The 14,070-nt window shown below is 41.4% G+C and overlaps 1 protein-coding gene across 1 annotated transcript; it reads left to right on the top strand.

Moving 5' to 3' along the window:
• Nucleotides 1-683: 683 nt before the first annotated feature.
• On the top strand, nt 684-14,068 carry impdh1b (IMP (inosine 5'-monophosphate) dehydrogenase 1b). Its single transcript, XM_054624366.1, is given in 18 exon segments — nt 684-709; nt 788-846; nt 2,494-2,592; nt 2,772-2,852; nt 6,147-6,195; nt 7,924-7,966; nt 7,969-8,024; nt 8,119-8,193; nt 8,625-8,831; nt 8,932-9,019; nt 9,115-9,314; nt 9,460-9,550; nt 9,699-9,794; nt 10,358-10,501; nt 10,681-10,825; nt 10,912-11,055; nt 11,144-11,227; nt 11,864-14,068. Coding segments are annotated over 16 exon segments (1,623 nt in total). The 5' UTR covers nt 684-709; nt 788-846; nt 2,494; the 3' UTR covers nt 11,886-14,068.
• Nucleotides 14,069-14,070: the final 2 nt, after the last annotated feature.

The following is a 14,070-nucleotide window of genomic DNA, read 5'->3' as shown; positions in this document are numbered from 1 at the left end:
AGAATCTAAAATATAAAACATATTCTGGTTTGTTGAGCATTTGTTTGTTTACCACATAATTCCATATGTGTTCCTTCATAGTTTGGATGTCTTCAATATTAATCTACAATGTAGAAAAAAATAAAAATAAAGAAAAACCATTTAATGAGAAGTTGTGTCCAAACGTTTGACTGGTGTACTGTATGTAGTGGAGTAAAAATAACAGCATATTCCTTTTTAAATGTGATGGAAGGATGATTATGGAAAGCAATCAAGTAAAAAGCCCTCTAAACTGCACCAAAGCAAACGTGCCTTGTAACATCTGCCATCTTTTGCAAAAAAAAAAAAGCAGCTTGTAAAACCATCAATATTAAAAATGAAAGTATAGAGGCAATCTTCACTCCAAATGGGAGTCCTAGAAGGAACTTGAATGCACTGAATAATAAGCTGCCAGCATTTATTTTTTATCTTTTTTAAAAGCAAAACTTCCACGTAATAATTCACCCCTTTTTCGTCCACTGATTTCATGCAGAGGGTTAAACACGCCTCTGTGAGGAGGAGAGGGGATGTGACGCTTCCTCCAGTACATAACACCAACACGCACTGTCTGCAGCGACAGGCGACCGCTTCTCATTCACTGCAAACCACTACTTTTTTTTTTTTTTTTTTTTTTTTACATCCTTGGAGCACCGATCCACCTTTTTTTCCTTCATCGAGTTTGTTCTTTGAGGTAGAAGGAAATACTGTGTATATTATGGTGTTATTTTTTTAAATTTTATTTTATTTTCATTTATCCTGATTTGTGTAGAGTCACAGCTGGAAAGTTGCTTCCCCTTTGGTCAACGTGGGCAGCATCAGCTCGGAAAGGTTAGCTCGCGAACGCAACTCGGGAACTATTGCATCAAAAGCTGCGTGGGTCCCAAAACCACTTTATTATCAATGTTTACATAGACAAGCGTGCTTTAAAGTCGTTCCCACATGTCAACCCAAAAGAACCAGACCGCTAACGTGGATGCTAAATGCTAAATGCTGCTCCCACATGTCTGCAAGTACAACTCAGCAAATGTGTGGGTTGCCAAAACCTCGTTTGCATGCACATATGTGGATTATTATTTATTATTTAAACACACATGCACGAGCAGGGATAGTTATATTGTAGCGCAAATGGGGTTTGTTTACCTGGTTTTTTTTTTATATATATATATATATATATAAGTAACATCGTGTACAGTGGGATTATCTGAATGCTATGACGGGGTTGACTTAAGGTGACGTTAAACTCGGTTATTATGTCAAATATCGACTGTGTAGTATTTAAAGACGTGGTTGTTTATGTCGTTGAACTTTATTTTTCTTAATATTGCTACGTATTTATGAAAAAATTGAACGCGAGGTAGATTGTGTCAACCAGCGTGCACACACACGTCCTTTTTACGTGACGCTCGAACGACACCTGAACGCAACACCAGACTCTTATTAATATTCTCCCTAAAATAGTTTTGTTTCTTTTCTTTAATTGGCGTCATAAGAAGTACAAGAAGGTGTTTGATCCTAGAGTGTATTAAAAAAAGGCTCTCTTTAATTCGGCTGCACTGTGGTATGTTTAACAGGGCTGAGAGGTGGGAGGTATGGGAGGCCAACATGAGGGCTAGTGGGTGATTATTGCAACGTGGAGGATGAAAAGCAAGGATGTTGCGTTGCCACCTTACATTTTTTTTAAATTTTATTTTATTTATGGGTGTGTAGTGCAAAAGCAGTGAATGTTTGCTGTATTGTAATGTATTATTCACCGTTCAAATCTAGGCAACACATTTCGAGGATTTTCTTTTTTTATTATTATTATTTTTTTTTTGGGACAACATTTCAATTTATATACATTTTGTAATTACATTTTCTAAAAATTTTTCTTCATCCGGCCATGTTTGCACAGCAACGTGCACTGATGTCATATGCGCACCATTTATTTTATGAAAATAGAAATCTGGTATTAATAATTTAGAAATGGACACAGAAACAGTAGGATGTTTTACAGTGACCTATATGTCTTTGTGATACATTGTGTGATCTAATGTTAAATTAATGTATCTGCAGCAGTCATAAAAAACAAACAAAAAAACAACGTTTATAACATTGTTAGACATTTATTACCGGATCATTGTTGTCTTTGCAAGCGGATGAAGCAGTCGCATCATGCTCCCGCCGCGCAGGCGCACTGACCTGCGTCTGTCTGGGTGATGTTGATGTTGCTATGGTAATGTCTTCCTATGAGAAGGTCACCAAAGCTCTTCCTGCAAAGTGGATGTCTAGTGTTCTTGCAGAGCATCCTTTTACTGCCCCTTTTTTTTAGATGCACATATGTATCCGAGTCTTTGGCTGCAGAGTTTATTGAAGATGCTTAATGTCTAGTGTTCTTGCAGAGCATCCTTTTACTGCCCCCTTTTTTTAGATGCACATATGTATCCGAGTCTTCGGCTGCACAGTTGATTAAAGTTGCTTCTCCTTATCATTTGGCAGCATGGCGGATTACTTAATCAGCGGTGGTACGGGATACGTCCCCGAAGATGGACTCTCAGCTCAGCAGCTTTTCTCAATTGGAGATGGCCTTACGTACAAGTAAGTTTCCCTGCATCACAGACTTTGATTTAGATTTTATTTTTCTTTGGAAAATCTCAGTAAAGTCATTTAAATTAATTCAAAGTAAGGTCACCTTATTTTCAAAACCTCACCCGCGCGCAGTGGCGGGTGAAGTGTACGCAGCAGTGCTTTGTAATGGCCAACACATTTTGAACCAGCAGATCTGACCAACAGTGCGTTGTCTCCGACGGTCATACGGCTGAAGAGCTATGCTCTAAAGGAGATGGGTTGACTTACAAGTGAGTAGAACAGTCATCTTCAAACTGTTTTGAAACTGTGCTGTTAAAAAAAATCCTTTGTCTCTCCAAATAGTGAATTGATAAAAGGGGGAAGCAAATGACAGTCCTTCCAAAGCAACTTTACTTTGAGCGGAACAAACCATGCCAAAACCTCAATCTGGTGTCATGAAAGTGCATGCATGTGGATGATAGAAGGAGGGCTTTTGTTGGAATGCTCAATATGATCTAGGCCATGGGGATCAAATTTGCTTCCATTGAACATAACTGCATGATTTACTTCAATTTACCATCAAAGGGCACGATCTGTCCTGTGAATGCACCATGCATGCCAGAACAGCTCATGCCCTTTCTTTCCAAAAAAACACACTTTTCTTTGATTTACTCACTAATCAAGCGCTCATTTCTCACATCTTTCTTAACCTCACTCAGCTCTGCCACACATTCTGGTGTTAAACAAACATGCTTTGTATTTGAACTCATCATGCATTTTGTCTGAAATCTTCTTTAATAATCCTACTAATCGCCCTCTGATTTTCTTAATCCTTAATAACAAGAAGCAAAGCATTGTGTAACTCGGTTGTAACGGCTTGAACTCTCTCCTACATCCATCACAGTGCTTTACCAGTTGAACAGGTACTAACCAGCATTACAATCAATCCTTAAGAGGCCCGCCCTCTCAGCGTTCCCTAGAAGACCATTAGTCAATGTATTATTCTGTATGATATATATAAGGTAGATAACTCTCCGTCTGCACAACAAAACTACATTTATCTACAACTACACTGATCATGCTGCTCCTGCTTTACAGAAGCTAATTGAATAGAAAACGTAATGGTGTTTGAGTGTGTCCGCGTGTGATTGAACGAGCTCTCCACACTGTAATGAAGAGCATCACGACCAAAAGGAAAGTTTGCACACATGATGGAGTGAGTTGACATCATGTGGTTTGCAGGAGGAATTGGGGTGGATGGGGTCGGTTCAACTTCTAATGCTAGATTTCTTAGAAGCTTATTTAAAAATGCTGACTTCAAACGCTTCATGTAATCTTTGATATAAATCTTAAATGTCCCCAATGACTTGATCGACACCTAGGCTCTTATCACAGGCACTGAATCTAAGAATACAATTAAACAGGATGTAATCGATCTTTTTTTTTTTTGTATTTTAGAGGAAAAGGAAGTAAGCCACCCAAATTAAGTGAGCCACAGACACAGGAAGACAAACTGTATTTTGAGATAAATGGGTTCCTGCAGCAGTTTGACCTTTTTAACTAGGTGCATGTTCTTTTAATCAAAGCTGCTTTTGTTCCACACTATTGAAATGGCCTAACGAGTCACAGAGATGGCACACTTTAAAGAGTTCGCGTTCCGTTATGATGCAAGGTGATGAACTGTAGTTTATACATGTAGACACTGTAAAATACATTTACAAAAGATACAACATTTAAAGTGCCTCTTATGCCACAGGCTGGTAGTTAAATACTAGGTCACTGCCATTCATAAAAATAAAATAAAAGCTACTTCAACATAACCATATCATTTAAACTATGCACTAAATACTACATTCTGTGAAATTGAATCTGTTGACCTTGTGGACTCAGGATGTTCACCAATCACACACTTTATCTTTCTAATGACCTGTAAAATCTCTCATCTTTTTAAAGCCTTATGGTCAAGTTGCTTGGCAGACCAAGCTTTGTTAAAACCATAAATTGACTGACGTATAAGAACATATCTCTCATTGTTTCACTTCGTACAGAGCTGTAGCAGAAAAGTCCCTGCTGCTAACTGTAGTGTAATAATATTCTTCCCTCAGGGTCTTCGTCACAAAGAAGTCAAGAGTGTGACTCCGACATACAGATGTTACTCGTTGGGATTCACCCTTGTTACATTTCCAAAAATACTGGGTGCCATGCTCCCACCTGCTTTTGGATGTTTTATTTTTTTTTTTGTTTCTTTTGGTGTTTTCTATTTCATGCCCAGGCAAGAATGGGCATCTGCACAAACCGGGGCGGATCAGTTATGGCCTCTGGTTGCGCTCTGAAACGCTCCGGCTTATTATCATGAATTTGTCTACATTTAACATTCAAACGAATTCAAACATTCAAAACCATAATAAAGCCTCACCAAGCCAGTGTTGTCTTTTAGAATTCAAATCCAACACAATGAGCGTCTGGTGTATTAATACACCCCCCCGCCCCCGAGGCACTGGTTGCAGCCCGTGAGCCGCAGCTGAGGTTTGTGGCTGCCGCTAAATGCTAGCAGATGTGCGCTGGACTTCGTGCTCGTCCCCACGCTGATGTTTGTGGGTTGTTTGGACTTTTAAAGTGAGGGAGGAACAAACTAACAGGACTCCTCCCCCCTCGCAGTGTCCCATCTTGTGCGACTATTTCTGACCTTCCTTCCTTCCCTCCCTCCCACCCACACAGAGATCACTCCCATCCCCCATTCTCATTTAGACTCTGTTATGTCCACCTGTACTGCTCACCATCTACCTGTTTCACATACCTGTGCTCTGTAGTCGTCCTCCTCCCCTCTCAAGCTTCCTCAAACATCCACATGGGCACACAAAGCCTTCTATGTTCCTCCATCTTTCCGTCTGTCACCCTGCCCTGTTTTCACACCCTCCTGCAAAAATGTACATGGGGTTCTGGATGGAAAACAAACACACCTTTCCTGTGTCTCGCTCTTGCACTCCCACTCATCTCATCACCCTACATACAGTCCAAGAGCTGAGTGAGAGCAACTGTAGCTTTTGACCAAGCACAGGACCCACCGTGACCCAGCCACACTCAGTGTCTGTACTCAGTCACTGTCCTACTCGGTAATATTCTGGGAACCACGAGGAGACGTAAAAGAGTATCCAATAATATGTTGCAGGCTCTAAACTGTGGCGCTGTTCTAACTAAAAATGGTATACAGAAGGAAATAAGTCAAAAGAGATCAGGCATGACAAACTAATTAAATGTCTAACAAATGTTGAATGCAAATGTTCTTTTAAAATCTAAATCAGTTTGTTTTTTTAACCTGTCTTACATAGTTTTTGTTTTTAACCTTGTTCAGAAGAACTCAAATTCGAATGCAATTCACCCTGTGAGCTACATGTGTTGTAGGAATAAGAAAACATGTGAAATTCTGTTTTTCTTGGAAATATTTAGCAGAATATATATTACAAATATTCATGTTGGTTTAAACACGAGGAACTCTTTAGCTTCTGGTTATTCAAAGAATGCTTTAAACCAGCCATGCAAAGTCGCACCCGTCACTTACTTTGCATTTTGTTTATGTCTTTCAGTGACTTCCTGATATTACCTGGCTTCATCGACTTTACCTCAGACGAAGTGGTGAGTACACCGACGTGTGAAGAACATTTATGAGGCCACAAAAGAACACGCAATGTCTGGACCACAAAAGAACACTCAATGTCTGGTTGTTGCAAGTCTCCGTCACATCTGAGAAAAGACGAGCCAATCACATGAGAATTACTGTGGCAGTGTCGGCACGCAGACTGTCGTCGGCCGAAACCATCAGCCTTATTACGAGTGGTCTCTCTTTTTCATTTTATTATAAACAATCCTCTCCACCCCAGACCTCAACCTAATTTCATAATGTCAAGCTCTTACAAAAACAGTCTTGTTTTTGTCCCGTCTGCATCATTTCGTCTCTCCCCTTTGCCTTGCTATTTTTTGCTATTTTTGCCCAATGTGGTCACCAGCTGGCAGCTGCCTCGCCCGTGTGTTTACGTTTGTCTGGTCGGTTGCTCTCGGAAGAAGAACACGGGAGAGTTAATCTCCGGGCTTCAGATGAAATCCCTCTCTTCTGCTTCGTTCATCTCAGCAGACTTAAATTGAACGTATCTCTAATCCCCCCCCCCCCCCGTTACAGAGTGCTCTCGTTGCTGTGCGAGATGCTTGTCTGTATCGCCATGTTGTCATGGGCTGGTTGTCTCCACAGAGTCTTTTCCTTGCCCTAGTTTTCCACTGGATAGTGAGTCTATTCAAGCACGAATAACACAAGCGCTTCCACATTTGGCCTCAGTCGCAACTTTGAATGGAGTAGTTCATATTCACAAGGCGCCTCTGTAGAATCGGACCGAATTCTGTAATATACTTCCTAGCTTTGCGCGTGGAGGCGTTGTGGGAAATTCTTCGGGTTTGCGATGTTCTCGACCTGATGTCCCAACGCTCAGTTGAGATTGGCAGGTCGGTGCAGCTGTGCGCTCCACATGGAGATGTGATTTGTCCGGCCTTGGCCGTGAACCCCTGAGAAGAGTGTCTGGCACAGATAAGGAGGGAATGCTTGGACACCACAGGACTCGTTTGCTGGTTTCCCATGTGCAAACAACGTCATTGTTTTACACACACACGCATAGTTGAAGATAACAAAAGCGGGAGATGGCTGTTGTGGGAATCAGTAAGATGTTGAAGTTGTTATTACAGTGGCAAGGCTCATTTTCATTTTTCTGTCCCTGAGAGAAAGAACCTTGTATCTAATTCACCTTGCAGACATCTTGTTTTACAAATTGTAGCAACCCGGCTCTCACGCTGCAACATGAAGGAGACAGGACGGGTGTAAATCTAATAAATAGGTACATTTATTTAACAAATACTATTAACAAATCACATTAACTAAACAAAGCAAACAGAACAGCAGCTGGGTCAGCCAAGGGAAAGCCCCAGGAGGAGAGAGCTGCCCCTCCTTGTTCAGGTGCGGAGTCTTTATGACTGGCACTCTGTGATGCTCAGGTGTGGCTCATCAGCAGCAATCAACTACCTGAAAGACAAAGAACCAGCAAACAGGACACGTCACACAAATGAACATGTAATGACACAGTAAAACTAAAATGATGTACATTTTTATGTTAAAGCAGCTCTTGCATACACCAAACATTAAAACACAAGTAACAACATGACTCCTTTGGTGTCACTGAAACATATCTAAAGATATCAAATACTACAGTATATTGAATCTGTAAAGTTTAGTCTGCCCCCTGGTGGTTCATGTGCCAACCTACAGAAACGAGTTTTTTTGAAGACATTAAAAAGTGCACACACTCTCTTTGTGTCTCTTAGGACCTGACGTCAGCGCTGACCAGGAAGATCACACTGAAGACCCCCTCATCTCCTCCCCCATGGACACGGTCACAGAGTCGGCGATGGCTATTGCGATGGCGGTAAGACACTGATTTGCCATAAACTGCTATTAAGAAAGGGCACCATTTTTAATTTATTGCCTAATTCAATTCTGATTTTTTTTTTATTTGGTAGCTAATGGGAGGCATTGGCATCATTCACCACAACTGCACACCAGAATTCCAAGCCAATGAGGTCCGGAAGGTTAAGGTAAATAATGATAATAAATGAGTATTCTTCATATGTACAATTCACTGTTTTCACAATCTGTCACACTATCTCATCATGTGAAGTTAAGTGAAATGCTCACTATTCATGTTTGATTTTAGTAGAATTATAGTTTTTTTTCACAAATACCCACTTGCATGCCTGTAAAAAAATGTATATACACCAAAAGGACTAAAGTATAAACCTCGACCAACCTAACTTGACTGTCACATGAACCATATAATGACCTCTCGTTGTTTTGTATTGATCTTCCATCTGTTTGTGTGTGTGTGTTTTGTATGTTACTGTTTTCTTGTATTTGCTTATTAACATTAACTTATTGTCGTGTGTCTTGGTGTGATGTTTTGCGCTGCTTTGCACAAAGAAAAAATTCATAAAAGTAATAATTCCGTTTGGTTTCTCTTGGTCTCCAGAGGTTTGAGCAGGGTTTTATCACAGACCCGGTTGTGATGAGTCCGCGCCACACCGTTGGGGATGTGTTTGAGGCCAAAGTAAGACATGGCTTCTCTGGTATTCCGGTCACAGAGACGGGCAAGATGGGCAGCAAACTGGTGGGCATCGTCACCTCCCGAGACATTGACTTCCTTTCTGAGAAAGACCACGGCAAACCTCTGGAGGAGGTGTGTATTTTTCTTTTTAGGAAACTGAGCCATCCATTAGTTTACAAATGTTTGTAATGGCTTCACTCATCTGATTTGCTTCTTGCTTGTCGTCTCCAAGGCCATGACGAAGAGGGAGGAGTTGGTAGTGGCTCCAGCCGGTGTTACCCTAAAAGAAGCCAATGATATTCTGCAGCGCAGTAAAAAAGGTGAATAGAAGTGAATGTGTTACAGCAGCTTTTTCGAGTTGGATTTGGGTTCGCTCTCATGCAATTCAAATAACCTCAACTCTGACTTTCTCCAGGCAAGCTTCCTATTGTAAATAATAACGACGAGCTGGTGGCCATTATCGCCAGGACGGATCTGAAGAAGAACAGGGACTACCCGCTGGCCTCCAAAGACTCACGCAAACAGCTGCTGTGTGGCGCCGCCATCGGCACAAGGGAGGACGACAAATACAGACTGGACCTGTTAGTGCAGGCTGGAGTGGATGTTGTTGTACTGGTGGGTGATTTGATGGTTAAACCGTGAAATATGCCTGTGTGAAACGCACATTGCATGCATTCCTTAGCCTGTGTTATCTGTTAAGTTATCTGTGAGTACTCAGGTCCATGTCAGTGTACTTAAATCATTGTTTCTGCATCCCCAGGACTCTTCACAAGGCAACTCGGTGTATCAAATCAACATGATAAGTTATATTAAACAGAAGTATCAGGAATTGCAAGTGGTGGGAGGAAATGGTGAGTTTATTGAAATAAGAGATGCTTGTTGATGTCGTTTCCTGATGAGTTTGATTTAGTTTTTTTTTAAGCCAGCCTTTCTTATAATGCTAACAAAATCTAATAGTTTGCACACTTTTTCTGCCACTTTTTCTTCTTTTACCCACAGTGGTCACAGCAGCCCAGACCAAGAATCTGATCGATGCTGGTGTCGATGCTCTGAGAGTCGGCATGGGCTGCGGCTCCATCTGCATCACACAGGAAGGTACTGACCCTTCCTTTTCAAGGCCATCTCATGAACACCGTTACAACATGTTTTCTCTTTTTCATTAACAATTAATCTCAAATGAAATTGAGATAAATAACATTTCTGGTGATCTTAAGTTAACACAAATGCGAGATGAGAATTTCAAAATGGGAAAAGAATAAGTTGGTATAATGAATGATAATAAGTCCTCTGCTGTAGCTCATCAGTTCTAGCTGTACCTGTTCCTAATCTAGCTACGAGCTACAGTGGGGAAAAAAAAAAAAGGCCATCCGTTGCTAATGGTAAAAAAATAGCCCGAGACCCTCCCAGTTGTCATGGTGATCTGCCAAGGCCTCATTCTGGGTAACCATGGGAACCGGCCTCTCGTGCTCAGACTGTGTCACGTTCCCCATCAAGAACAGAGTACAGAGATGTATGCAGCAAAAGGACATGAACTTAAAATAACTGTTAGTCACCATTTAAATAGATGCTGCTTTTCTGTTTGGCCCAAGGTCTGATCTGACTCACTAACCTGATCTGTTTCCATGGCAGTCATGTTGAATATGTTTTCTTTCTTCTAGTCATGGCATGTGGAAGGCCCCAGGGGACCTCGGTGTACAAGGTAGCCGAGTACGCCCGGCGCTTCGGTGTGCCAGTCATCGCTGACGGCGGCATTCAGACTGTGGGCCATGTGGTGAAGGCTCTGTCTCTTGGAGCATCGACTGGTGAGATTCCACAGATTATGACATAGAGAAGGTTGTAACATTGTGAAAAAGAAGGCCTTATCTGATAGTCATATTTCACAAAGCTTATTCACCTTACATAAATCCAGTCTTCACAGCAGTGAGGCTGTTAGATACGGTAATGAAAGACCACATCATTCTCTCCTGTCTCCCCACTCCAGTTATGATGGGCTCGTTGCTAGCGGCAACCACCGAAGCTCCAGGGGAGTACTTCTTTTCAGACGGTGTGCGGCTGAAAAAGTACCGCGGCATGGGCTCGCTGGACGCCATGGAGAAGAGCACCAGCAGCCAGAAACGCTATTTTAGGTATGTAGGAGGCTAAAAGCAGTGAAAAGCCAAATTACAAGAGCTGTGATCCCATTGGAGGAATATTGATTAGTGTCTTTCCACAGTGAGGGCGACAATGTGAAGGTAGCCCAGGGTGTATCGGGCTCGGTCCAGGACAAGGGTTCCATCCACAAGTTTGTACCTTACCTGATAGCTGGTATCCAGCACGGCTGCCAGGACATCGGGGCAAAGAGTCTTTCTGTCCTCCGGTGAGTAGTGTGTGAGTCACCGGTTATAATACAGATGTTTTTCACTTTTATGTGCATTATGTTTTTACCATCTTTCTGTCTTTTACAGTTCCATGATGTACTCTGGAGAGTTGAAGTTTGAAAAGAGGACCATGTCGGCACAGGTGGAGGGAGGTGTTCATGGACTTCACTCGTAAGTACAAGAAAAACCTCTCTTGTGCAATAAACCATACCTTTTTTGGGTTTGGGAGTACAAGTTTTTACTTTGTCCTCTGTAGGGAATGTGCACAGACAGACAACAAGCACCCTCCTTTTTAAAAGGAATGTGGACTGAATTGTTGTGAAACAAAAATGTCTGGTTTTACCGGGTGAGCAAGTTATACCTTTTTTCAGTCCCAGAAGCAGGAATGGGAACTGTAAATTGTGGTTTTCTTTGACACTTACGTTGCTAAGAAACAGTCTGGCTCCAGCATTATTGTACTTCCTGTAAGCGTAGGCATTGGCAAATGCTTCAATGGAAAATAAACCTGCTTTATAGTTGAGAGAAAGAACAGGCAATGCAGCAAATAAAAGAAATGCTCGTTTCTCTCCTGTTGCTCCATTATTCTCACCATTGCTCCCCAGACTTTCCATAGAGACCCTTTTTGTAAATTGCAGTTTAGCAATTTTCTGCTAAACTCTTTCAGAAAACATGTAACCAGTAATTGCAATTTGTTCAATTAAAGTGAATCGCAATTAACGTACTTGTTGCAGCAATATTTTTACCTAACAGTCGAGCAGGCGCTGATTTCTCTCCCGATGTTTTTTTTTTTTTTCTCTGCCTCCACAGTTACGAGAAGCGGCTTTACTGAGCGGGGGCGGGGGGGGATGGAGCGCAGATCAGTGCAAGTCTAACAGTGACCAAATGTTAAAAATCCTCTGCTAAAACACGCACCACCCACTACACCCTCTCCTCTGTCGTATCCACCGTTACTCTCTCTCTGATCCCGGCCGGCTGCTCTTGGGAGGAACGAGGCACAGAAGCGAAGTGAGAATCTTCAAAACCCGAACACCCGACTCTCTCTGAACACCTGGGATTTTTTTTTTGCACTCAAGAAGCGGCGGATCAGGGTTTTTCGGAATATCACACCTGTACCTTGAGCATGCAGCCGATCCCAATTTAGCGTGCGTGTTGATAGTAGTGTGTGTGTGTGTGTGTGTGTGTGTGTGTGACTGGTGAATCAAGGGAAACGTGTGACTGACTGAGTGATAGTGTTTAAAAATGTGTCTTTGGGAAAAAATAAAGTGAAGGTGCGCTGTGTTTACTTGTTGATATCATAGAGTCTAAAACGGCCACGGTGCAGATCACATCAGCATCTTACTTTGGCCTTTTTTTGGGATCCACGTTTTACCAGCACGCTCCCCATCTGAAGCCTCTCACAATCCAGCTCTTAAACACACCAGTACGTGCAGAAAACGAGACGAAACACTTGTCTGTCTATGTGCAGTGTGTCGGTGTTTCATGGCAATCTCCCTATTCCGTTCTCATTTTTAAGCCATTACAGGTCTAAGCTACTTACTGAACAGTAGCTGGTTATACTTCAGCGCATATTGTTTACTTCCCTGTGTTGTGGATCCCGAGGTACGAGATATTGGCTGTGACGTTTATCCTGTAGACTTTGTATCCGTCGGTGTCCCCTACAATCAATAGACCGAACCCAGACCCGCAGTCTTAACCTCTGTGGGCGTTCATTTTCCCTTAAACGACACCGTGGCAAATAATCACTGTCCCATTTCAGTGCATAGTGTTCATATGTTGAGCATGGAAGGGACCAATAGCTGAAAAAAACTGAAATGTATTGCATCAATCAAGAGTAGTTCAAAATGAAGAGGACTATTTCTCCACCCATAATTTGGATACTTTTAGATAAAACAAACTTTATATAAAAACCTGTATAGTCTTGGGGGGCTTTGAATTGCGCATGAAGTGTTTTGATATGCATGTTTGTTTTTCCACTTAGCCAAACATGGCTGTATTTATATTCTGCGTTATTGTGATTGCATACATACTGCCAAGTGTCTGTAAGCTTCCTCTAGACACTTTTCTTTTGTAATTTCGAAAACCAAAATTGCGCACAAGAAGTCGCTTGTTACCGCGTGTCACTTCATTCCTGAGTTCTCAACAGTGTGGCATAGGTTCTCCGTGATAAGTTTATTTTCTTTCTGATGAATTTGTTTCTTTTTTTTTTACCAGAGATTTGCCTTGAAAGGGGGATGGATAAAGGCTGCGTGACAGCTCAGTGAAAAAGCATAATGCTACACACCCTCTCGCCTCTTTTTCTTACTTTGAAACGGCATCGCTTATGTTTTTCTTATCATTCAGCTTATGTAGGAGTAGGCTTATCTAACATTTTCATACTGGATGTCCTTTTGGCCAGATGTCTTTTTTTTTTTTTTTTTTTTTTTTTTTTTAATGAAATGTCCCAGATTGTAAGAGTTGAGTTGATTCCTCTAACGTGCTAATGTATTTACCCTGCACAGGGTTCCCCTCGACTAACAAAAGCCTTGCAATTGGACTAAATTGCAACATAAATATACATGAAAATGGAAAGAGAATATATGGAGAAATATATACCTATATCCAGCTCGAAAGGACTGCTGATTGTTTTCAGTTTACCATCTGAAGAGATAATACAGGTTTTTATTTTAAATGTCAAATTTGTGAAGTACTGAGTTCTGTTAGTCCAACTAAAAAGCACAAATATAGTGATAAGTGAGATATTTGGTTTAGGTTTTTTGTTGTTGTGCTGCACTTTTGTATGATTTCATGACGTTGTTAAGCCGCTATACTTGTCAGAACATTGCAGAAGCTTCTGCAACCAATAACCAAAACATTAAGGAACGGCTTTTTAGATGGACAGAAAAGACTCAGTATTTATTAAAACCATTTGGGAATTTTTGAGAAATATCACTTCAGCACATGTTTACAGTAAAACACTCAACAGCGGTTTGTTGCTTTTGCTTAATGTGGTTAAAAAAAGAATAAATAAATCAAAC

The sequence above is a fragment of the Anoplopoma fimbria genome, chromosome 23 (assembly GCF_027596085.1).
Source record: "Anoplopoma fimbria isolate UVic2021 breed Golden Eagle Sablefish chromosome 23, Afim_UVic_2022, whole genome shotgun sequence".
Classification (NCBI taxonomy): Eukaryota; Metazoa; Chordata; class Actinopteri; order Perciformes; family Anoplopomatidae; genus Anoplopoma; species Anoplopoma fimbria.
The sequence above is the reverse complement of the archived record's forward strand: the minus strand, read 5'-3'. Positions and strand labels throughout refer to the sequence as shown.